This window comes from Galeopterus variegatus, unplaced genomic scaffold (assembly GCF_000696425.1).
Source record: "Galeopterus variegatus unplaced genomic scaffold, G_variegatus-3.0.2 Scaffold335, whole genome shotgun sequence".
Classification (NCBI taxonomy): Eukaryota; Metazoa; Chordata; class Mammalia; order Dermoptera; family Cynocephalidae; genus Galeopterus; species Galeopterus variegatus.
Window position 1 is genome coordinate 547,262 of NW_007726446.1, and position 24,889 is coordinate 572,150.

General features: G+C 49.8%; 1 protein-coding gene across 2 annotated transcripts in view; it reads left to right on the forward strand.

The window, feature by feature from the left end:
- The first annotated feature begins 3,962 nt into the window (after window positions 1–3,962).
- The window catches only part of GAD1 (glutamate decarboxylase 1 (brain, 67kDa)), a 39,375-nt gene continuing 18,448 nt past the window's right edge, over window positions 3,963–24,889 (forward strand). Inside the window, exons 1-6 of one of the 2 annotated variants that reach the window (XM_008567650.1) lie at window positions 3,963–4,338; window positions 5,784–5,928; window positions 9,318–9,380; window positions 14,997–15,155; window positions 16,467–16,709; window positions 21,385–21,475. In XM_008567650.1, the coding sequence (XP_008565872.1) occupies window positions 5,847–5,928; window positions 9,318–9,380; window positions 14,997–15,155; window positions 16,467–16,709; window positions 21,385–21,475 (638 nt within the window). In that variant the 5' untranslated portion in view covers window positions 3,963–4,338; window positions 5,784–5,846. The remainder of the gene's footprint in view (window positions 4,339–5,783; window positions 5,929–9,317; window positions 9,381–14,996; window positions 15,156–16,466; window positions 16,710–21,384; window positions 21,476–24,889) is intronic. The other variant, XM_008567652.1, reaches the window with a different exon arrangement.

Sequence of the window (24,889 nt, forward strand, 5' to 3'; positions counted from 1 at the left end):
TAATATCAAAGGGTTCACTTCGTAAGGTTACTTTTGGAAGGCCACCTATGTGGGAAAGAAATGGATGCCGTGCATCCTCTTCTCTTTCACCAAATGGATAGACGACCCCGCGTGTTTCAGGTCACTTCCGGAGCATTTCTCAGCATTTACAAAGGTCCTGCTTTGTGAAATATGGCAGGATGAACGTGAGCTGGAGAGAGCCTGCACTCTTCGTTGAAGAACTGCTCCTTTGTGGGGCCTGTTGTTTCTTCTCAGAAATTGTAATCTATCGCCACCTGGTGGTCGCTCTGTGTACATGTTTGGAATAGCAAGAACTGGGCATTTTAAGATTTGCACAAGGAGATTTGCCCAAATATAAATCACCCCGTCCTCCTTGATTAATTTCTTAATATTAGAATATTTTTATCTTCCGAATAACAACGGGGAAGGGCCATTTGACAATTATCTGAGGAATTCAGCTTTCTTCTTTAGGAGAAATGATTGTAATTTTCAGTCCTCTCCAGCGTAATGACTGGAATTTTGCCTCCCCCGCCACACTTTTAACCCTTTCCTGCCTCCCAGGAGTGAGTGTTGTGTGGTCTTTTGGGATGGGGGTGTGAATTTAACCATAGTCCTCCAAGGGAAGTCCAGAATGATTCGGAGAGCTACTTAAAAGTAACAAACACAGAGAATGGACTTGAGCTCCGGCTTAAAGAAAAGCCGAATGCAAGGTTAAGCAATGCTCCCCCTAGCCCTCGTCTCAGGAGACAGACGTTTAAACAGTGAGCACTGCCTTTTCTTTGGTCATAAATTAGGTACTTAAAATAGACCTTCAAGAGCCAGCTAAAATGAACCAACACCAAGGCTTTAAATTACCTTTCCTGGAGGCTAAAAAAGCAAAGTGCGTCCAAAAAAAAAAAAAAAAATTGACGTTTCTTACCTACTCACCTTGATTGACCGTATTTTAGGCAAAAAAATTTCCCCCGCTGCCGGTTTGGCCGCCTCTTCCACGCCTTACACTCCCCCCGCCCACCCGTTTTTCCCTTTCCGGGGAAGACTCGGCCCCAAATCCGGTTGGAATATCTTTAAACCTCCCCGGGAAAGAGCGGAGGGTCGCGTTCCCAAGTCTCAGTCACGATTGACCTAAGGGAAGGTTGTTGTCCTCGGCAGACAGGACGGAGTAACCGGGGCTGCAGGCTCGCAAACCCCAAAATCCCGGGGGGGGGCGACACTGTAGGGGTCGCACGACGCCCCCTCCTTCCTTTTCCTTTGGGTCGTCGCGTTCGCATTTCTTCAAAGCGCTAAACCTTAGATCAAATGCAAACGAAACAGCTGGACGGACACCACGCCCTTCCGGGCCACCCCTCATCACCGGTGTGGGTCCCTGGAGAGGATATCTTTTTCCCACCCCTAATATCTGAAGCATCCACCCCCGGGGAGTAATAAAAGATCAAAGTGAAGAACACAAACAAAGATATAGTTTCCAAATGTTCTGACGAGCCAAATGACCACCACAGCCACCTTTAGTTCAAATTCTTAACAGGGGAGGAGAGGAGTGGGCCAAATACCCCACCCCCAACCCGGCAAAACAAACAGCGGTGACTGCCGGGAGGCAGGAGGGCGGGGGCGAGCTGAGCAACCCAGGGTTGGCCAAGAACGAGTGGCCGAAGCGGACGGACGCAAGGGAGGCGTGAGGGACAGAACCGCGGGTGCTGTCCTTGGTGCTGAAAAAAGCAGTACCCTGTCTCAAAACTTGATGCACTGGATCTGAGTGGAATTCCAGGCCCTCGATTCCTTACCATCCCTGCTGAGCCCAAGAGTCTGAGTTGGAGTGGGAGACAATTGAAAATTAAATCAAAAACCACGAAGTCTCTAAGTCTGCTACTCTCCCTGCTTCACCGAATGTCACCTCCATGAGCAAAGGATAATATAAATTGCAGGGACAACGTAAGCTCCAAGAGAACAATGCCTGGCCCATAGTAGGTGATTAATAAATATTTGCTTAATTAATTACTAATTTTAATTAAACATTTTAAAAGTAAGGAAGAGCAGGAGCTTTTATTCTTCTCCTTCTCTCCACAAAGAAGAAAGAGGGGGATGTCCTCGCAGCTGGACACTCGGCTTTAAGTTGCAGTGCCTAGTGCTGTAGGAGATTCTTTTTCCAACGAGTTTATTTTCTTGGCTTAAGCGTTAGGGTGAGCATTTTAGATTCTGGGGTAAGAGGAGGGAGTGGTTGGAAATTTCTCAATCTAGTGCCACAGGTGAAGTAAGCGAATCTTCCTTTCCAGGGAAGCTAGGATCTTGGGAGAAGAAGGTCGAGGAGACAGGGGGCGAGCGGGCGTCTATGCGGGACAGCGCACACCTAGGGGCACCCGGGTTTGTTGCCTCCTTCTTCCTGACTCCTTGCTCCGTGCGTCTTGATTCAGCGACAATCTCTTTTAGGGTAGACTCGAGGAGGGGCCGTGGGTGGAACTCCTAGGCTTCACCTTGTGAACTGCGCAATTCAAGCGGCGCGGAGAGGCTGCATGCCCACTTTTCTACGTGGAGTGGGCACCCCCACCCTGCCCAGACCGGAGCTCTGACACCCGGGGCTGTGGTACCTCGCGCCCCGCTGTTCAGGATGCTCTTGTGTCCTTAAAAAGTGCACGGGCTTTCATTGTAAGGTGGGGAGAAGGCGACAGTATTTTCATTAGCATTAAAGGGGACGCGGTTATTTCAAACCTCACAGCTATATCGAATCGTATCTTCACAGGGATCAATCTTCGATCTCCCTTATGGAATTTTCGGTGATTATAAGATTTTCGGTATTCCCACTACGTCGTGGTGAAAGGCGACAAGACATTCAGAGAGACGAGACGGGCTTCGGGTGAACCAGCGAGGCCCCAGATGTGCCCATAAATAACTCCTTCCTGCTGCACCGCAAGAGAGAATAATATAAAATAAAATAAAAATCACTGTGGAAACGAGTAAAAGAATCATTGAGTTCATGGTGTCACCCAGACACGCACAAAGGTTCACTTTATGTTGCCCTAAAGTAGAAGAAGCAGGGAGAGGAACGGGGAGAACACGCACTAGCGGGGCTGAGGGGAGGCGTGAAGAGGTGGGTACGTCACGGAGCCTGCCAGCCCCTCCAGGTGTCGGCGCCGCCGCGGCGCCGGAGGAAGGACCCGGACGGAACCGGCCTCCGGGTCTCGACGCTCTTGGCGCCCTCTGGTGGGAAGTTCTCCGTCAACGCCTTTTTACGGTGAGCGGCTTTTCCCAACACAGCGATTCATTAAATGTGCTTAAATATTGCAAAGGGAGAATCCTTAAGGGGCGTGAAATCGAAAGGGGAGTGAGGGGAGTGGGCCGGGGCTGCTCCGCCCCCTCCGGGGCCACCTCTGTTGTCCAGTTCCCCGTGCGTATGGAGCGGCGCTCGTGCGTGTTATTAACCTTCAGACGTGATCAATCAGGACTTCTTTCCCCATCACCAAGGGGACCAAAGCTAGCAGGGAGCGCCTAGAAAAAGGGAGACGGGGCCCTCTTCTCTGCCCGTGGCACCGGGTAGCTATGCTCAGGTGAGGTACTTTAGGGGAGGCCCCGGGCTGGACGAGGAAACTGGAGTGACGAGATGAAGATCCTCCTTGTTCTGAGTGGTCCCCCCTCATCTCTGTCTCCTTTGCTTTTACAACAATTCTGGCTCAGTAGAAAGCTTGCTAGGACACAACCCAGAACGTGCTTTGCTCGAGTAAGCGTAGCGGGGTCGCAAATCTGGGGAAACCGTGGGGAAAGGGATTGAGGCAAAGCCAGGGCTCTTGTCTCCTCCAAGATGGGGGGGGCGGGGGGAGGGGATAAAGGGGAGGGAAGAAAAACGCTCAGCTAGGCAGGATTCTTCGTAGGAATTATCTTTTCCCTCCTCTCACCCGCCACTCTGCCTATTGCAAAAAATAGAGCGTGTTGAGTACGTTCTGGATTACTCAGAGGACCTTTTTTCACCCCCGGGCGCAAATCCGTGAGCTGGATTTATAATCGCCCTATAAAGCTCCAGAAGCGGTCAGGCACCTGCAAAGGAGCCCCGCCGCTCGGCCGACGAGCCGCCCCCGCGAGCAGCGGCCTCGTGATTCCCCCGCGGAGCCGGTCCCCGCCTCCCCACTCCGCCCCCGCCTCCCCCAGCAGAGCAGCAGCCTCTCTCCACCTCTCTCCTCTCCTCCGGGCGCTCGCGTGCGGGACAGGGCTGGCGAGAGCAAGGAAGCAGCTGGAGGTAACGCCGGACAGATTACGCCTGTGTCAGGGCCCGGCCGAGCGGAGCCGAGCGGATCGCTGGGCGCTGCGCAGAGGGGCTGCTGGAGTGCCCGGCTCGCAGTCGCCGAACCGAGGTGAGTAAGCGCGCGACCGCCCGGACTTCCCAGCGCCCAGCCTGAGCTGTTCATCTGGGTCCTCTCCGCCCGCGGCTTCTCTACCAACCTCTACCCACGGCGTCAGCCACCCATCCTCCCGAGCCGAGTGCTTCCCGCCCGCCCCAATCCCCGCTCCTCGTTGGTGCGCGGCGCAGGGACCCCCGCCCTCTGCACTCTCCCGATTCCCGCCCGCCGGATTTCTGACCCGGAGATGCACAGAGGCTGAGGTTCGCGCTGAACTGGGGCGAAAGCGATTTTCCCTTGCGCTCCCAGGCTGTGAGCACCCGTCCCTCCAAAGGGCGCCTGGGCAGCAGAAGTCTAAGGCGCGACCAGGAGCGGTAACCTGTTACTTCCCCAGCAACCGTGGTTACCCGCCGCCGCTTTGCTGTGCGAGTGCGCGCACGGGGCTAGGTGTGGGGCCCGAGGGAGGGTGTGGAGGCGGTGGCGGTGGGCGCTTCTCTGCGGGGTCTTAGATCTACCCAGATTCGACCTCACTCTCTTCTGTCCCGGGGCCTTTGGACGCCATCGCCCCAGCGCTGAGCGCCGAGCAGGGGCATAGAGAACAGATCTTTGTCCGCCTCTTCCTGCGCGCTGGGCGCAAGTTCGTTTCCTGGGTGACGTTCCCCTTTCTTACCTCCTCCACCCTCTCCGTATTCGTACGGCAAGAAATCTAGGGTCCTCAGGGGGCTAGGTAGAGGAGAAACACCGAAACCGGGACGGAGTCTCGCCGTAGGTTTTGAGATGGCTCAAAACAGGGTGGGACAAGAGGGAGACGAAATACCCCAGCTGCTTTCCGACTGCCTGGAGTGCAAGGTGACTGTGGTTCTTCCTCCGCTAAATCTGAGGGAGAACGTAAAGATATGGACCTTGTATTCCTTTCACCTTGTCTCACCAAAGTCCCCGATATCCAGAGCAGTTGGCTTCCTTCTTTCCAGGGAATTAGCCAGACACAACAACGGGAACCAGACACAGAACCAGACGTGCCCGCCCCGTGTGCCCTTCCCCCGCCTGCCCGCACTCCTGCTGCTGAGAGAGCTCAGTGGGGCTTGTCGCGACTCGGATAGAAAATCGCGCACTGAGCGCTCCCTTGTGCTCCTAGCCCAGTCCCCCACACCCTCGTGTCCTGCACTGGCCTTGGGCCCCCTTCGTCTCAAGTGCTCGCTGCACTCAGGTCGCCCAGCTGCGCCGCCAGACTGAAGAGCCGCCGGCGGCTACGTTACCTGCGCCCCTGTCCCCGAGCTAGCGCGCACGTCTCCTCCACCCCCCAACCCCCGGCGCACCCGGACCCGGCCCGCTCGCTGCCCTTCCTCCTCTCTCTCTCCGCTGCCGGGACTTCAAGGGGAGCGTCGGCGCCCCCGGCCCCTCAGTCGCCTCCCGTGTGCAGTACCCCGGAAGCCCTTCCCGCACAGCTCTCGCTTCTCTTTGCAGCCTGTTCCTGCTGCCGACCCGCCGAGGACCCTGGACAGTAGAGGCCCCGAGACCACAGAGCTGATGGCGTCTTCGACCCCTTCTCCGTCCGCAACCTCCTCGAACGCGGGAGCGGACCCCAATACTACCAACCTGCGCCCCACAAGTAGGTCCCGCCCCGGCTTCCTATCAAATGAACTGAGGGGAAGATGGGGGGCGCTGAGACTTTGAGAGGCTGCGCTGGCGGAAAGGGAAAGGGAAGCGCGGAGACGGTGGGGGCTGGGAAATAAATAGGGCCCTGACCCGGGTCCCTGTCAGAGGGCATTCGGCTGTCAGGGACGCTAGATGACTCCCAGGGCACCGGAGAGCGAGGACCAAGCAGAGTTTGAGCGGCGGCGATCTCGCTGGGGGTTCCGCGGCGGGGGAGGGGTGCTCGGCGAGAGTGCTGTTTTTGTTGTGTTGTGCATGATTTCTTGGTGGGATAACAGGGGTCGGGGCAGGGGGCGGTGTGAAAAGCCGGGAGTCCCAGTGGGAAAGCAGTCTTCTGTCTCCGGCTTTCGTTTAGCTGAGATGTGACCTCCTCCTTTCTTCCTGCGCTGTGCTCAAAGTCTGTAATCAGCGGAAATTTCGACGTTAATTGCAGCGTTTAGAAAAAGCTCAGGGTCCCTAATTGCTCCAAATTTGCGTCGAGCTATTGACGAGTGAGGGAGAAGCCAGGGGCGGGAAAGGTGCGTAAAACTGAGACTGAGCCTCGACATTTCATACAATTAATTACATCTCGGAGACAAAAAAGGGAGAGGGGCAGCATCCTGAGTGGCGAGAGGTGGGGAACTGGGAGGGGGCAAGGAGGTTTGCCAGGGCGGGAGGAGAGTGCACCTCTCTCCTTTCTCCTGGGCAAGAGACCTGTCAGCAGGTGTAACAAGTCCTGAAGAGAGGGGAAGAAAGGGGGTACCAGATAAAAGAGGGGGATTTATGCTTCCCCACCCTTAGCTTGATGGGCTCCTCAACCCATTTCCAGCATCTGTCTTTGATTCGGATTGATTTCCTACGTTTGTAGAAGCAGGAGGATAAGGGAATTTTTTTCTTTTTCGGTGTTGAAGTGAAGTGTCTGCCCACCCCACCCCGCAAAAATCTATCAGCTCCAGACAGTAACGGCCCCAGAATTTCTATACAAGAGGGGTTTAGGGGGGCAAAGTGTGGTTAGAAGGAATGCTTACTGCTGCGCTTTTATGGCACTTTTATATAAGCTTGAGAAAATAATTGTCCTCATCAACGAAGGCGGGGAGGGTTGTTATCGGGAAAGCCCCCTCCCCAACCCTTTGGCGCTGGCAGGGGGTCCCGGGCAGGAGGCCTCAAGCCCTCAGGCCGCGTTCCAGTTTCCTTTTCAGTTCCCTCTTCCGCCACCCAGGCGGGCTACAATTACCCACATAACAAAGAGGGGCTCGGGAGAGCCGCCAGCCTGGTGGCACGTGAGCTGGGCACCGGCGGCGCAGCGCTGGCCGGAACAGGCCGGGGGGGAGCGCGAGGCCTGCGCGCCTTTTGTTCGTTGCTTTGGCCTTGATGGATTCCTTCTCCGATCCTCCCCACATTTCCCGCCCCCTTTTTGCTGCCCGGCTGTGTTGGGCGGCAGTTGCGTTCACCCACCTCTCGCGCCCCGATACCCTACTTTCCAGTAGCCGCTCGCCGCCGGGCGCAAATGCCTTGAGCAAATGCCTACGGGCTCTTCCACGCAGTAGAGGCGATGACCCTAGCCCATACGTGGCCTGGCGCGCCCGGAAGCCGCGGAGGCGAGGGAGCCAAGGATCCCGCCCAGGAAGAGTAAACAGCACCTGTCCCAGCAACACAGTCTCCAGCCCTCAACAGCCCAGTCCCAGCGTCCGCACCCCAAGCTGCAGGCGCACGCCCCGCGCTCTTCCACTCCCACCCTCCCTTGCAGACACACCCTCGCCCGCCCAGCTGACTGCATTTCTCTGCCCCTTCTAGGTCTCCTGGGAGGTGTCCTTGCCCAGCCGCACATCTTTACTCTCCCTCTTGCTCCAGCAACCCCTGAGCCGGGCATGGAGCCCTTCTTGCCCTCGGCAACTAGGTCTTCCCGACCCCTGCTACATCAAAGAGGCTCTCTCACTGTTTCTCCCCATCTTTCTTTCCCTTTCCTTCACTGTAACCCCCAATTTTGAAAGGTAGTGCATTGTGTCTGAAATCCAACCTGCCCGCTAACCTGCCCGCTGAGTGACCTTGGAAAACTCTCTTAACCTCTCTGAGCCTCAATGTTCTTTGAAAAATGAGTCTTAGATTAACACTCCTCTTGCCTGTTTCATAGGGTTGTTATAAGGATTAGATGAGATGATGTTTAACGTGAAAGCTCTTTATCGGGTGGAAATAGCTTTCTACCCTTGAGGTGTTATTATTAGGGCTTTGTTTTGCACCGATTTCCTGTCTCCCTGGAACTGCATCTGTGACATGCTTTCTCACCGACATCGGACTGTTTCTTCTCTCTGCTGGGGCTCTGCTGTGCCTTGGGTTTAATGGATGTCACTCTCCTTATCGCAGCCAACACTCGCGCTGGGCTGGAGGCGAGGGCCGGGGTGGGGTGGGATGGGGTGGGAGATGGAAGTGATTGGAGGCCCTTGCTTTGAGGGATCGAAAGGGGATTTCACGCTGGGCCGACCACACCAGCCCGCGCGAGGGCTTCGCAAGCACCGGGCTGCTTTCTGCTCCTTGCTGGAAGTTGAATCCCGAAGGCAGGTAGATCCTGAGGGGGTTGAGAACAGCTGGTAAAGAAGGAAAATCCGGCAGCCCCTGGGTCTGCGGTTCGGACCCAAAGAAAAGGTGCCTGATTTTATTCCCCTTAGCCTGCTGCGGACCCGAGATGTCCGAGGGAAGGGTTAACGAGGGGCAGGTTGGGAAGAGGGGTCTGGGGATGAGGACGGGAGGCGCACTGTTGTCTTCCCGACTCCCCAGTCTGACTGAAGAGCAGCCATGCGAGCCCGATCATCTAGTCAAATACTATTTTTCACCCAATTAATTCCTGAACTCTTCTGCGACCCCATTTCATGCCAGTTTATTTTAAGCTGCCACTCGGCTGGAGACCCGCCAAGAAATTATGAGACGTTTCGGTCCCAGATGCCTCTGTGTTCCCTTTCTGGGCTGCTGTGGTCTCCCCTCGAGTCTGCCGGGCCTGGCCGGTTGGTGCCGGACAACTTGAGCGGCGGGGCCTGGCCCTTTGCGCGTGGGCTCAGCCTTCGCCCCACCCAGACCTCACCTCTGCGGTTGCCCCTCGGGGGTCCCGGCAGGGGCTGGGTGCCCCGTTTTTCATGAACACCGTTCTATACCTGAAGCCAGAGCGGGAAGGGGGTGTGATGGAGCTCGGAAGGAGGGCCCGAGTCTGCCTGTCGGCCCACAGACCTGACTCCTTGCTCCTTTCGGGAAAGAGCTTTTAATGAGGAGCACTGGAGAAGACCTCTCCCTCCCCCAAGAAAACCTGTGTCCTCCTCCCAGTCCCCACGGCCTGAGCCTTCCTGACCCGCATCTCTCTCGCTCTCTCTCTCATCCTAGCGTATGACACCTGGTGCGGTGTGGCCCATGGATGCACCAGAAAACTGGGGCTCAAGATCTGCGGTAAGTGAAAGGGCGGGCAGGGGCCCAGCACGGCGCACGGGCCTTGTGGGTTTGGGAGAGTGGGACGCTCGCGGAAGGGGATCCCGGCTCTTAGGTCCAGTTTCCTAATGTAATTACAGCCCCTGTGCCGGGCAGAGGCGGTCCCCTACCGGCCCTGACCCTGCCCCGCCCTCCTTTGACCCGGCCCGCAGGGGCCTTTTCCTGTGGGGTCCCTGACCCCCTCAAACCTCGTAGAAGGAACGCGGGCGCCGGGTCTGGGCGCGCAAGCAGGGGCACAGCGCCCCCGCGCGGCAACCCGGATCTCTTAGGCCGACGCCAGGGCCGCTACGACCCGCGAGCTCTGCGGGAGCGTCTCGAAGGTCGCCTAGAACAGGTGAACTGGCCTGGCTTTACTAGAGAGCAGACCAAAGGCGCGGTGTCTGCCTAAGACTGGCTGACACCTCGTCCTCCTCCCCTTCATCATCCCCCACCCCCACCCCCACCCCCGGTCTATGAAAGTGGCGACCTTCTGGGCCGAGGTTTCTGTGCTGAGATGTCATAACGGATTCAGACGTCGTTCTCTGAGGCCTCGGAGGCCAGCGGAAAGGATTTCCTGCGGCCCTCGGTGGCCTCCCTGGGGGAGGTGCCGACAGCTCGGGCAGGAGCGGTTGCCAGGTGTATCCTTGAAGGCGAAGAGAAGAGAAAGGGGCAAGTGGGGACGCGCGGCCTCAGCGGGTGGGAGGACAGGGGGTGTCACGATTTGCCAGGGAGGAAGGAAAATAGATCCAGGAGCTGGAGAGAACTGCTCTCTGGAGACGTGAGGGTCTGAAATGAAAACGCCCTGGGGATAAAAATTTTTAAAAGGAAAAAAGGAGATTTGTTCGAAGGGACACAGTTGAGTGGCTCCGGCTGAACAATGAGGACTTGCTTTCCTTGCTACATTTCACCGTCGAAAATTCTCCAGCCTTATCTTGCCAGAAAATACGGATGTCCCCGGGCAGGGGGTGGAGCGGCGGGGGAAGATTAACGAGGCGCTTATTAAAGAGCCATCCGTCAGCGGCTGCGCTGCGCGCGGGAGATAGCGGCGAGCACACGCCGGCCCGGCCCCGGGAGCCGGGAGCAGGTCGGAGAGTGGGTGCTCTCTGGGCCCGGGTTCCCCAGGCCGGTGGCAGTTTGGAGTTTGAGCAGAGAGGAGTCATTCAGCAGCTGGTGGGAACCACCGCCTTCCCCGCTTGGCCGCGCCACGCCCTCGCCCCCCTCCCGCCCCCGTGTTTCTGGGGCTCTGTCCCCTTGATCCCAGGACCCAGCATTTACGGCGACGAAGGGGAGCTCGCCTCCTAGACCCAGCCATTTTCCAGGGGGAAGCCCGGCCCTGCCGCGGAGCGGCCCGGGGGGTTGGCTCCCTCCCCAGCACGCGAGGCCCGTGGGGCAAGGCCAGGGCCGCGTCCCTGCGCCGCGGTGGCCAGAGGCAGCCGAGCTTTGTTCTATAAATAGCCCCCTCGCACCCACAACCCCCACCCCGCCGCCATTCCGGGCTTAATGGCGCGTTTCGCGTCGGGTCCCTTCAGCGGCCATGGCGCTTGGCTTCTGCAGCCGTCATTGTCATGCAGCCGAGCAAGCAGAACTGAGCGAGTCCTGGGCGCCCGCCGCGTCCGAGGACACGGTGGGGGCAGGCTCAGGGCGAGGCTGCCTTCCCTGCGTCCCCGGCCTGCAGCCCTCACCCACCCCCTACCCTCCCCCTGCTGCCCCGGCTGCAGGCCCTCCGGGTCGGCGGAAGAAAAGGTCTAAGCGCCCCTTCTGGGGACATACCCTGCGTGTCCTGAAAGAGTAAAGGGGCAGGAAAGAGTTGGGCATCGATGAGTCTGCAAATACAGGAGGAGAGTTGGCATCAACTCCCCCTCACCCGCTGCCAGCCAGTGCCTTGAGGGAGAGCTATTGGGCATTTGGGAGCTACCATCCTCAGAGATTTCTTCCCTGTTTCTACACACCCCGTCCATAATACTAATTTCAGAAAAGTTGCAACCCGTGTGACAGAAGAGGACAGGATAGTCTGAGGGGAAACTGCCTTCTGCCAAAACGCTCTGCGTTTAGGGCCACAGGTTAGGAGGCTTCCTTCCTATTAGGTTTGATTCTTAGAGGAAACAATACCGGAAGGATTTAATTTTCATACTTTGTGCCAACTCTGGCTTCCCATTTTACTCTAGTGGAGGGAAAGTGCAGTCTTTGGTTTGGGCCCTGGATCCAAGGCCAGGGAGTAAAGCTGCAAGGAAGCCCTAGGTCCAACCAGTAGGTAACCTTAGCTGGGGCAACAGAACCCTCCTGGGACACTAATCAGCTAGAAGAAACCCAGGGTCTTGCCAAGAGCCGGAGAGTGGCTGCAGGCATGGTGGCATGACCTAAATAGAATGAGTCACAGGGATCCCTAAGTTCTGGCCTTAGGCTCTGCTAACTTCCCAATGTGTCCTTGGGCTTCCGCCCCCGTCTGTGCAGAGGTCCCAAACTTGCTACCATTTACAGCCCCTGAGCCGTTTTATTTAGTCCACACAGTGTGTGTGTGTAATTTTTTTAATCAGTTGCCAACTTTTAAAAATACAGAGACCTTGAATATTCTTTATCTCTGGTTTCTCTTGAAAAAAAGGGGGGGGGGCGGATCTAGCAGTGTGCTGTTAGCCCATAAAAATTGGAAAAAGAGCCCCTTCTTCTAAGCAGATGCAATTTCATGCTACAGCTTGGTGAGCAGAGAATATGCTGGGCTTCTGCCTCCATGTGCCCCTTTGCCATGCACCCTTATTCCATGACAGCTGGAAGCCCCACTTGGAAACAATTGGCTGCAGCCAGGCATTTCACTGGGCCCCCTAGGCTTGTGAGGAAGCAGCAGCAGGAGCTGCCCTTGTCCCAAACATGGAGTCATGACAGGGCTCGCCTCCTATTCTCCCCTTGAGGCTGGCCAGAGGGCTATAACCACAGCTGCAGCTTCAGCCCTCCTCAGCTCTCCTCTTTGCCTCTAAGAATGTACATCTGTACCAGTTACCCTCAGACTTCGACTAGGTCCTCACACCTGGGGTGTAGAGCAAAAGAGAGTACAGTCTGCTTTAGTCTCAGAGACCCCTGCTTCCAGACCCCTTGCCTGCCAGGGAAGTTGTCAAAATACCCACCTCGATGTCATCCACCACCTCCCCATCCTTGGGGAAACAGTTTCCTCCAGGGCCTCTCAGAGCCAAGAGAGGTCTGGATCATTTACCCTTCTTGAGGATCTGATATTTCAGAAAACAAACATATTTCTAAACAAAGTGACAATATACATTAAATGTATACATTACCGACTTAATGGCTTTTAACACATTATAATGCAATGTAAGTGTGCTATTCATAACATAATTACAGGATTTAGAGAAAATTCTGATTCCTAGTGCACTATACCTCCTGTCCCAGAATGGGATGCAGGTTTAAAGTTGTGTCATAATTATCATCTCTCAACCCCATCAGGACATCTCTGGGGGAGCCTGTGTCAAAACCTTTCTTGGAGATAACATCCAGAACTTGAACTAAAGTCCTGCCCCTCGCAGCTGCCCAGAGGAAAGGGGTTTCTAAAGGGGTTTCAAGGTGGGAGACTTTAGGTTTTCCCAGGGAGTGGGTCTGAAGCCCACTGAGAGGTCAGAGACTGCAGAGTGGGATTCAGCTGGGTATGGCCTCACCCACATTAAGCTGCTTGGATTTGGTCTTTCTGGCCTAGCAAATTCCACAGCTCACTGTTCTGGGACAAGGGGAGCAGTCTCCGAGTTCAGGAGCCAGGTGATCCTTCATGCCTCTGGTAAATGAGTGCTGGCTCCCTGCTCTGGACTCTGATGATTTGGAGGAGGGATTCAGAAAGTAGGGGAAGAGGGGAGGAAAAGGACACTCCACTCATCTTTATATCCAAGTGTGGAGCTCTGTGATAGTGTATTTCCCCCTTCTGCTGTTCTTTTGGGCTTTGGTGACAAGTTTAAAAGGTGCTGGGAACAATGGAGGACCTGCTACCTCTGCCTGCCTATTCTTCCCTCCAAAAATAGACCCGGGCTCCTGTGTGTGGGAGGACGCTAATCACCATATTCTTCCTCTACCACCCTCCTTTTCCCACCCATCACCATTGCATTGCAGTCCCAGGGAAGTAAAGCTGAATTGCCCTTTCTGGCACCTCCTGGGACTTTCTTCCAAGCCTGCCTTGTGACATGTGTGACTACCCAAGGATCCTGATATCTACAAAGACAGCTTTGGGGTCACCAAGAAGCTCAGAACTTTCTTCCTCCTTTCAATGTGTTATATTACGGGCTAAGGTTGAGGCTGAACTGGAGAAGATGCTGAGAGAGAGTAGATTTGTAGGCAGGGAGCCCCTAAGGGGATAGGTGGAGGTGTGTGGAGGGGCGTTCCTAGTTGGCACATTCTCCAGCCCTTTCTGCTCAACCTGCTTCCCGGTTTGCTGCTGGTGTTGTCTGTACTGCTGACCTCAGGTGGGAGAGATTTCCACCCCATCTGAGGGGCAGAGGTGAGGCACTGAGAATCCCGCCCTGGGCTCAGGATTCATCCCTGTGGAGTTCTCGGATGACTTTCTATCATTATTACAACATTGGCCACCATCGGCCAGACTTTAAGTTCCTGGAGGGTGAGGGATCTCTCTCAATTATCTTTATCCATCCCCTGTCCTAAATGCTTAGCAAAGTGCTTTCATACAACAGGTGCTTAATAAGTACTTATAGAATTAAATATCAGCACACATATGATTTTACACTTTCTTGTCTATTTCCTCAATACCTTCATTCAAGGAGAGGGGGTGGTACAGGAAAAGCTGCACTTCAGGTCTGGCTCAGAAAAATTACACTTATATTCAACCCTGTGAGTGTTACCGAGGAAAGAAGCATCTTCCCTAATCCCCAGTGTTGGACCTCACCCCTCCTCCCTCTGTTGTCCTCACCCTCCTCCCTCTGCTGTCCTCACCCTCCTCCCTCTGCTGTCCTCACCCTCCTCCCTCTGCTGTCCTCACTCTCCTCCCTCTGCTGTCCTCACCCTCCTCCCTCTGCTGTCCTCACCCTCCTCCCTCTGCTCTTCTCACCCCTCCTCCCTCTGCTGTCCTCACCCTCCTCCTCCCTCTGCTCTTCTCGCCCCTCCTCCTCCCTCTGTTGTCCTCACCCTCCTCCCTCTGCTCTTCTCGCCCCTCCTCCTCCCTCTGCTGTCCTCTTCCCTCCTCCTCCCTCTGCTGCCCTCTTCCCTTCTCCCTCTGGTTGCACAGCCCTAAACCCAGAGCTGGCAGCATCCTCTCTGACTGTGTCTCTTCCTTTAAAACCTCATCCTGGGGCTGGTTACTGGAGTGGAAGCTGTCCAATTGACTTAATTCTGAGTTCACTGTCACGTTCAGAGAGGAGAATGGGCTTCACTTACTGTTTTTCTCTCTTGCATGACTGGGTCTGTGCCACTGATGACACTTGGCACTGCCCCCTCCCCGCCTGAAGGCGAGCAGTGCCAGAGACACTATGTATAAAGCACAGACACAGCTTCTTTCACAGGAGTGAGAGCCCTGCTTGGAGAGTTGTCCTGGTCCAGCAGCTGACCTCGGTGGCTGCGTAGTTCGGAGTGCTCCCTCTGACCCAGCTTCTCATGCCATAGGCTTCTTGCAGAGGACCAACAGTCTGGAAGAGAAGAGCCGCCTCGTGAGTGCCTTCAAGGAGAGGCAGTCCTCCAAGAACCTGCTGTCCTGCGAAAACAGCGACCGGGACACCCACTTCCGGCGCACAGAGACCGACTTCTCCAACCTGTTTGCGCGAGGTAGTCCCTCCCCACACTCCCAGCCCAAGTGCCGTCCAGTGGTCTCCTTATTTCAGTATCTTGACTCTTTCCTGAAATTTTACTTCTTTTTACCAAGAAATGTCATTGTTCTTTCTGAATCCTCATGAAACTGCTTTCCAGCATTGGACTATAGCAGACTCCCTCCTTCCTTACTGCCCAGTTCTCCATCATTTTGGAAGCTAGATGAAGGCAGCCAAAGTAACACTCAATTCTAAACACACCTTCAGGCACAAATATGGATGCATGGAATCTTAGAATCCAAAGAATTCTTACATATGAAAAAAGTCTAGTGATTCCTTAATAACATTTATCCTCCAAGATTGGCCAATTTAAAAAAAATAATAATTCACCATTTTGGAAGCTGTATGGCTGGGCCTTATAACCAAAGACTGTCCTGAAACTCATTTCCCTTTTGGAGATCTTCCACTAATTCCTGCTGTGCCCATAACACTGGAGATGCTTTACCAGTTTCTCCCAAACTCATTAACTCACCACAGCATCACAGAAGCCAGACCAGAACAGTAAACAAGACTTCACTAGGACCTCAGATAATCCAGGGACTAGACACAGAGTGCCATGTACAGTGCTTCCTGATCTTGAGCTATGGCAACCTCAACTGGGGCCCCTACAGCTTTCCTTCTTGGCTAACGCCCCCCACATGCACCCCCAGCGTGACTGTGCCTAGCAGAGCCCATGGCCCAAAGACATCTCTGGACATCTCAAAGTCCAAGTCCAAAAGGATGATGTCAAGAGAGAGCCAAGGGTCCCCTCTCCCACCTTCCTAAGCCCTATCTTCCAGTTCTAGTTTCCTGAGGACATCATGAAGGACCACCCCCTTCAGGGGGAACCTCATCCTCAACCCCCAAAGCCTTTACCTTCTGCCATTAACAGATCAAGCACATCATAACACTAGACCAGATGTACTGGGACACACCTGGCCACAGGGAACTATGACAGAAGTCCCCTCCATCACACTCCTCACAGGTGCCCACTCGGCCTGCAAATGGACAACCACAAAGGCAGGTTGCCCATGGCTTCTCAAAGCCCTTCCTTCCTTGTGTGAGTAGCCTAACTCTCAGAAAGCCTGCGAGCCCCCAGAAACTGTACACAAAGTTTCAGTGTCAGTGCATATGTGCATTTTTCTGGGGATATGGTACGTCAGATACTCAGTGCGTATACGTATCCTGGAATGAAATTAGGCTCGTCAAGACATGGCTGATATTAGGGATCTCTGGACCTAGGAAATCCAGACATGAGTCAGATGGTAACCATTTGGTGTTCTCTCCTCAGACCTGCTTCCAGCTAAGAACGGGGAGGAGCAAACCGTGCAGTTTCTGCTGGAAGTGGTAGACATACTCCTCAACTATGTCCGCAAGACATTTGATCGCTCCACCAAGGTGCTGGACTTCCATCACCCACACCAGTTGCTGGAAGGCATGGAGGGCTTCAACTTGGAGCTCTCTGACCACCCCGAGTCCCTGGAGCAGATCCTGGTTGACTGCAGAGACACCCTGAAATATGGGGTCCGCACAGGTAAGGAGGAGAGCCAGGTAGACGTTCAGTACAACCTTGCCCTCCATCTCGCCCGGGCCAGTTGTGAGGATGCAAACTCATGCAGAAGGAGAAACACAACCCTGGGGAGGGAAGGCAGCAAAGTGCTTAGTGACCACAAGAACAAAAACAACCTTGAGCAGTAACAGTTGAGGGGAAGCCCCAACTCTGGCAAAAGCTCATCATCATTTATTGCTGTAGGAGCAGATTTAAAAGATACAAATACATGGTGCTAGATCAAGTTCTATATAAAGGGTTGTCATTCTTAGTTTTAGGCTACTCACAACCTAAAGACAGCAGAGTGACCCATTCCCTACTTCTTTTCTCACCTCTGTTTTCATGCCTATAAATCTGATAAATCCTACCCTTCCCTGTCCCCAACATCGGGGAGAATTGGGCCCATTTCCCTCTTTTTCTGTTTTAGTTTCCTAGGGCTGCCATTACAAATTACCACAACCTGGGTGGCTCAGAACAATAGAAATTGATTCTCTCACAGTTCTGGAGGCTGGAGGTTCGAAATCAAGGTGTCAGCGGGGCCGTGCTCTCTCTGAAGGCTTTTGGAGAGGATCCACCTTTGCCTCTTCCAGTTTCTAGTGGTGTGGGTGTTCCTTGGTTTGTAGCTGCATCACTCCAGTCTGTACCCTCACCTTCACATGACATTCTCCTTGTGTGAGTGTGCCCAAATTTCCCTCTTCTCATAAGGATACCAGTCTTCAGATTAGGGCCCACCCTAATCCAGCTGACTTCATCTTAACTTGATTACATCTGCAATTTCCAAGTAAGGTCACATCCACAGGAACCAGGGATTAGGGACTCGGACGTCTTTTTGAGGGACACAATTCAACTCATGTCACCTTCTATTGACTAGGCCAAAAAGTCACACATGCCTCCTTTGCTTCTACACCTTCTGGAGTTTAGACACTCTGAGTCACCAAATCTTGTTAACAACTGGGAGTCCTTGAGGATGCCCTCTTGCCTCCTTTTCATATTACAGAAGCCCTCTCGAAATCAGCAATCCTGGCCAAAGTTACTTTCCAATTGCCTCAAGTTCAAGGACTTCTTGAACCTCTGGCTGAGCTGTTCTAAGCCTACGAGTGAAGCAGTGACTTCTCTCTCCCCCCACCACAGCCTGGCTTTCCTGAGCTCCCAGGCAGACACATCTATAGGAACTGGCCATCCCTGGCATAGTTGCCACCACAGGGGAAACCACCAAGGCCACAACTGGCAGCACCTTGTTCTTTTTTCTTCTTTCTCCTTCTCCTTTATTTCCGCTCTCCCTTCTCAGTTATTTGAAGATAGATTTAAGACCAAGACTGGGGAGGCTGGTGGTGATAGAGCTGAGTAAGGCTGTTGGATGTCAAAAACAAAGTGTTATAATGAAATAATGAGGCTGGCCAAAGAAGCTTTTTTAAATGAGGAATCTCAAACAGCTTTTGAGGTCTGCCAACAACACTGGAATAACTTGTGGGTGGAGAAGACTCCATATGTACAAAGTCTGTGTGTTTTTGATTTTTAAAGAAAAGCAGTCATTTAGTTATATCTTATCATGGTCTCCCGATGGAGAACAAGTAGTGTTATTTGGCTGGATTTAAAGAGTCAGAATTCCCCATGTATATTTTTGCTTGACTTGCTTTGGTCCAGTGTTTTTAATTTTGTCAGTTCACTCTACGTACACTTTCTCAGAGAGACGGGGACCGTGTACTTTTATCATTAAAGCCGAGAATGGTGGTGTCCCTCAAAGAAAAATACATAACTTTCTCATAATAGTATCTCATATCATCTACAAAACTGAGGCATCTCATGGTCAGAGAGAGCACAGGCTTTCATTAGCCCAGCGTATGAATCTACTTCGATATCGAGCCTGCAGCCGTCCTTCCTTGTCCTTCAGAGCAGCTTCCGGGAGCACGTATACACATTTACAGAGTTCACAATCTTCCAAGCAATGTGAAACCTTCTGCTGAATCTCAGGGGTTGACCCCAGTACAAGTATACTGTTGCTGCCACATCAAAACACAGCTCCTGGTTGTCTGTCTGTCATTTAGGTATAGGTACAGGAGCAATAGGTAAACCCTGCATGTAGTTACACACAGTGAAAAAAAATTTTTTTAAAGGATATTAATGCATTATTGCTCAGCCAAAGTAATGAATTAGGTTTTAATAGTGAAAACATACTCATCTGGGTATTGTCTGTGAAGGGATGATGATGGCATTTGGAAATTCCTGTACACATTAACAAAAGACTTCTTAAAAAAGGAACCAGCATATATAGATTCTGCATGAACTAACAAAGGTGTTACTCAGCCTTCAACCACAGCAGCTACTTAGGTGATATGTAGATATGCCAGACTTTCTTAGTTGTTCTTTTTTAAACTTATTATGGAAAATTTTAAACTTATAGAATTGTATAATGAACCCTGTACATCCAACACCCAGCACTCACTCCTGCCAATTTTGTTTCACCTCTACCTCCATCCACTTCCTACTCTTCTATATTCCATGGAATCAAATCCCCAATGTAATATTATTGCATCCATACATGCTCTTTATCCTCAAGAACTCTTAAAAAAACAAAAGCCACATCATTGTTATTCCTAAAAATATTTACAGCTCCTTAGTATCATGAAATGTTCAGTCAATGTTCAAATTTCCAGTTGTCTCATGAAGGTCATAAATGTTTTACTTTGTTATAATTCATTTGAATCAGGGTCTGAATAAGTCCTTCACATAGCAATTGGTTGATATATCTCCTAATTAATAGACTCTCCCTTCATCTTTTTTTTTCTTACAGTTATTTGTTGAAAAACTTTTTAAAAAATAACTTTTTTTCTTCCTGTACTTGACTTTAGGTCATGTGCTGCTAAGTACCATGTCTGTCATCTGTGATTTTCATTGAATATGGAGAGTTGATGTTGAAATTTGAACTGGGTTATTTTGTTTTTGTAAAAATTCTGGTATAAGATTTTGGGTGTATAAGGTTGTAGACCTAAGCTAAAAGTAAGGTTTGGGGAGACTTTGTGTTCTTTACGTTTTCATGGACAAAGAGGGACTGTTTCACTTTGTGCCATTCTCTCTGTCATTGTCTATCTTTTGTCTCTGCAATTCTGTGTGGTTTTGATATTTATCAAATAGTGTTATTGAATTTATTTATGATTCAGTCCTGTCTTGAAATGTTGGCTGTTAAAAGTTTTCAAATGGGTATCACACATATAATTTAATGGACTTCAACAAAATTAGTTGCATCGTAGGAGATCTCACAGATTCTGTTCTCACTGAGTAGAGTAAAATAGATACTTTAAGTTGTTTAGAATAGTCTACATGAACATCTGGAATCTGGCCCCATACTTCTACTAAGTTTACTGGTTATGTTTCTTTTGTTTTTTTTCTAAAACTCTTGTTATTTATTTATTTATTTATTTAAAGACGACCGGTAAGGGGATCTTAACCCTTAGCTTGGTGTTGTCAGCACCACGCTCTCTCAAGTGAGCTAACCGGCCATCCCTATATAGGATCCCAACCCATGGACTTGGTGTTCTCAGCACTGCACTCTCCTAAGTGAGCCATGGGCTGGCCCTAAAACTCTGGGGTTTTTTTTTAGGACTTTTGAGATGCAGGGATTGGTAAGAAGCCATAGTCCAGATGTTCTGAGTGAGGCCCTATCACACCTGGAGAAGAACAGACATTCTCAGAGAGGGGAGCTAGAGCAGGAACACTCAAACACTAGCTCCCTGACAGTTATTTTAGAGGCAAAGGCAATTTCCACTGGAAACACAGCAGTCAGCATATCTTTCTAACACTAGTTCTCTGTCACACATCCCTAGATAATCTATTGCGTTGACTCCTTTGTGACGACTGAGCCAAGTCTGGAGTTGAGTTGAGTTTTCTGGTGAACGCCAGAAAAACTTGGCAACAACCCCGAATTTGTTAAGGCAAAGCCTGTTAAAGCACCTTGTGGGCATCACAGGGCTTTAGAGTCATGTAATAATAATAGTTATTTCACTAACAACTCAATGAGTGAATGAAGTTGTGTCTGCCCATTTCACAGAAGAGATGCTAGGTCATCTCAGCAATACACTTATTTTAACAGTCACCTGACTATATATGGACAGAACACACCAATGCTTAACGTCATAATTGTCACAGAGACCCAGAGAGTGATGGAATGCCCTGATCATCAGCATCAGCATCAGAGCTGGCACTTTCCCCTAGCTTGGTTTAGTCCACAGAGCCAAGAACCCTCTCTGGAGACTGCAGCCTCTCCTCCATCAGCAAACCTTGATTTGGGGATTAAAATCCTTAGGATGTTAAATTAAAAGTTGAAACGGGGAAAAAATCAGTATTACCACATTCCCTTTTGTAATGAAAACAATTAATGTGACAGAAAAGTTCATCTAGAAGTAAACAAATAAGGTATTGGAAAGCATGATAAGTTTCATGATACAGGATTTTTTTAATTTAAAAGCATGATACTTTAGACACACAGAAGTTTGGGGGCCATTGTTAATGCCAGAGGTTGGTATAGTGTGGGTCAGTCTGCCCTTTCTTCTCTGGTGTCCATGGGGAGCCCTGTTAGACTGGGCCAATGGGGCAGGTTTTTACTTTGAAGATAGCCTGAAAAGCTGGGTTTGCCTTGATGCTTGCCTGTTACTCTCCTCTCTAGGTCATCCTCGATTTTTCAACCAGCTCTCCACTGGATTGGATATCATTGGCTTAGCAGGTGAATGGCTAACGTCAACTGCCAATACCAATATGTAAGTCCCACATATTCTTCTATATAAGAAATCATGATATATCACTATGACTTGTTGCTTTAAAAGCCCAATTCCAGTGGTTCTATTTTATTAAAGTTTTATTTTAATAAAATTGCCTTGGTCATCTTTTCTTTTAAAATCTTTGAGGTTTGTCACAGTTCTGGTCTAATAGCAGATGCTTGATAAACTATTTTTGAATTGAATAATGTAACTTAATGAGAGTATGGTCATGAACAATAATAACTCTAGCTTTCAAATTTTACTCTGATATTCCATGTTAAATGACCCCATTTCTCTTAATGGTGTATCTAAAGAGGTCATGTTTGGCGATATGGTCTTGGTTCCTTTCCCCATCCAAGCACATTGGTCCTTATAATTTAGGTAATATTTTCTTCATAATTAAAGCTCCCATGAAGTCCTAAATCAATTTGATCAACTTATTGCTTAACTAAAAATTCTGAAACAAAATTCAGCTGCTGCTGACACATTATGTATTCCTTTCAAAATAGCTGTTTTGCTGAATTTGACATTTCCCCCCCATACTTGTTTGTGTAGATAAAGCCTTTGTTTGTTTCTAAGTTCTTGTAAATGTATATGAAACTGACTCTAAGGCCCTGGGGGGTGCAAGTACTACCTGGGTAGTCTTCTTACAGTCACTCCAAAGTTTCCTCTATATACATGTGCCCTCTTTGAAGAGAAGGACAGGATACAAGTTGATAAAGGGTCATCACAGCCAACAGAATAGGTTTTTCTCAACACTAGTGACAATGTTTAACCACTACCCAGACAATGACACTACATTTTATGAAAGTATCCAGGGGAAAATAATGAAACAAATTTCTTACAATAATTCAAAAATAACTGCATAAGAATGATATGGGTATTAGTCGCTGTAGTAATGTTCAGAAAATAGCCACCCACTTTTTAAGTTCATGGTAAAGTAGATTCTGAAAAATGAATTTAGGCGAAAGGGTGGTATTGTTTAAAATGAGAAATTCCATTTGACATCAAGATGGAATGTATGTTATTAAAGTTCAAGGTATTCTATTTTTCTTAAACAAATTACTACCAGCCACAAAACCTGAAGGACATTTTAAAATTATAGATTGATTTATGTGTGTTCCAAAGCTGTTTAATGCTGGGACACAAAATACTTAACTACTTTCAGAAAAGTTTCTATTAATTAAGGATTTGTGCTTTGTTTGCTAATTTAAAACAACAATGACAATTTTTAAAAAGCAACCATGACAAGTAAAGCCTTTAGTGCTGAAAGGCATAAAAGATTAAATTGATTGAAATACTAAAATGGCTTTCATGCTCCCTGCTCTCAAGTCATGGTTAACTTCACGGAGTGTCCACATTGGATCAGTGAGACTCTGAAGGGCTGAGAGGAATTTAGGTCAAAGACACAATTGCTAGGATGGTCTCCTCAAACAAAAAGCTCCCCTTTGTGGGGCTGGCCGTTTAGCTCAGTTGGTTAGAGCATAGCTTTATAACACCAAGATTATAGGTTCGGATCCCTGTACCAGCCAGCTGCCAAAAAAAAAAAAAGCAATCTTTACTGTATGATTTGTGAGATAAAAATATACCAGCAAGCATAGACATCATAATACACTAATTGTAACTTGAAAAAAGACACTAATGCTTAATTGTAGCATCTAGCACTAGTAAGGAACAATTTGAATTAGAAAATACAGTTGGTTTTAGTTATTTTTTAATTCAGCTATTTGGAAAATAAATAAGAAAAGTATAGTAAAAGGTACATATCCATTAAGGCCCAAGTACCCATATTAATATAGGCACTGAACTCACCCAGCATCTTTAAGTATGTATTCTCCAGGTCTCTCAGCTGCAATTTCCTTATATAGCCAATCTCAGGGTAGATAAAAGGAACTCACCTTTTTGAACCATTTATGGCCATTCTACTAAAAGGCTTTTTTTCAGCCAGAAAAATCCCACAAATTCTCCTTTTTTTGTATGTGTTCATAAAATCAAAGTCCCTTACTCTTCCCTTAATTCAGCTCAGCCATGAAACACTAAAATATGTCCCAGCCATCTGAGGTCAAGGCCAGTCCAACTAAATGACACACAGTAATTGCAGCTGTACTCAACAGAAGATATTTATAAAATATGATCCGATTCCAACAGATCAATAGAGAAGGTTATTTAAAATAGTGAAATAGTTTCTGTCAGTTCTAGAGACAAGGTATTGTCTAAAGAAGTAATAACTATTATCTAGAAATTGTTCTAAGACAGTTCCCTGGAAGATCATGAAATGTGGCAGCACTGTCAGGAGCTCAGACAGAATTTTCTCCCTTGTGACAATTCCTTCTTCAACTGGGAATGGTGTGCAAAATAGGTGCAGGAAAGAATGGCAAAAGGATCTTTCTTTGGCAGAGCAGGATTTAATTAGTGCTGTACTCTTTTTTTTTTCTTGACATGCACTCTCATTGAGTATGGGTGACACTGATAATAGAAAATTGTAACTATATTCTTCAGTTTAGTCATTTTAAAAGAACTATCCAATATTCCGATTTCAGTGGCAAAGTGTAGAGTTAGAATAGGAAGAACATCTACAGTCATACTTTTACACCTGCTTAAGCATATAGCTTTGAGACATATTCTTCCAAGCAAGGACCCAATAAAGATCCAAAGAAGTCTTTACAAATGTATAGTTGTCCATGGCACGTACAGCTCTTTTCTTCTAAAACAGGTCCACCAAACACGATTGGGCAGGTTGAGCAGCACCAATTGTAATTGCAGCCTGCCCTCAAACACCTGATGACAATACATAATCTTAATGGTGAGCTCTATCACAACCCTTGGTTATGAGGTTATGATTTTAAGCATCTAGCATTTTATTTGCATAGAAATTACACAGGAGAAATTTTCTATGGGAGTTATCAGTCATTTTATACTACTGGGCAGGTGGTTAGAGAAGAGTCTGCAGTAAGCAGTTCTCACTTATCATAGAGAAGCAGCTGTGATATAAGGGACTTGGAATCCTGATTCTGAACTGTGAGATTTTTACACAAATCACTGAATTTCTCTGAACCTCAGTTTATTCATCAGGAAAATGGGGGATAATAACATTTGTCCTTCAGAGTGGTTCTGAAGAGTTAAAAAGGCTCCAGTCCCATGCGCCTATTGTATACAAGTTACAACGTATGCATCTAGGAAAGGCAGCCGCCCCCCAGGACACCGTTGCCATTTGAGACCCCTTGCTTTAGCTTCCCAGTTCTTTCTTTCTCTCATCATCTCCGGACAATAGAGGGTCTCACTAAGCTCCCCCTGCCATACCTGTAAAGAGAGGAAGTCTAAGAGGAGTGACAAGATAGAGTCAACATAGAAGATTATTTCTTTGTCTCATTCAGGAAGTTCCCAGTTTGACAGTCACCAGGGATCCAGTTTCCT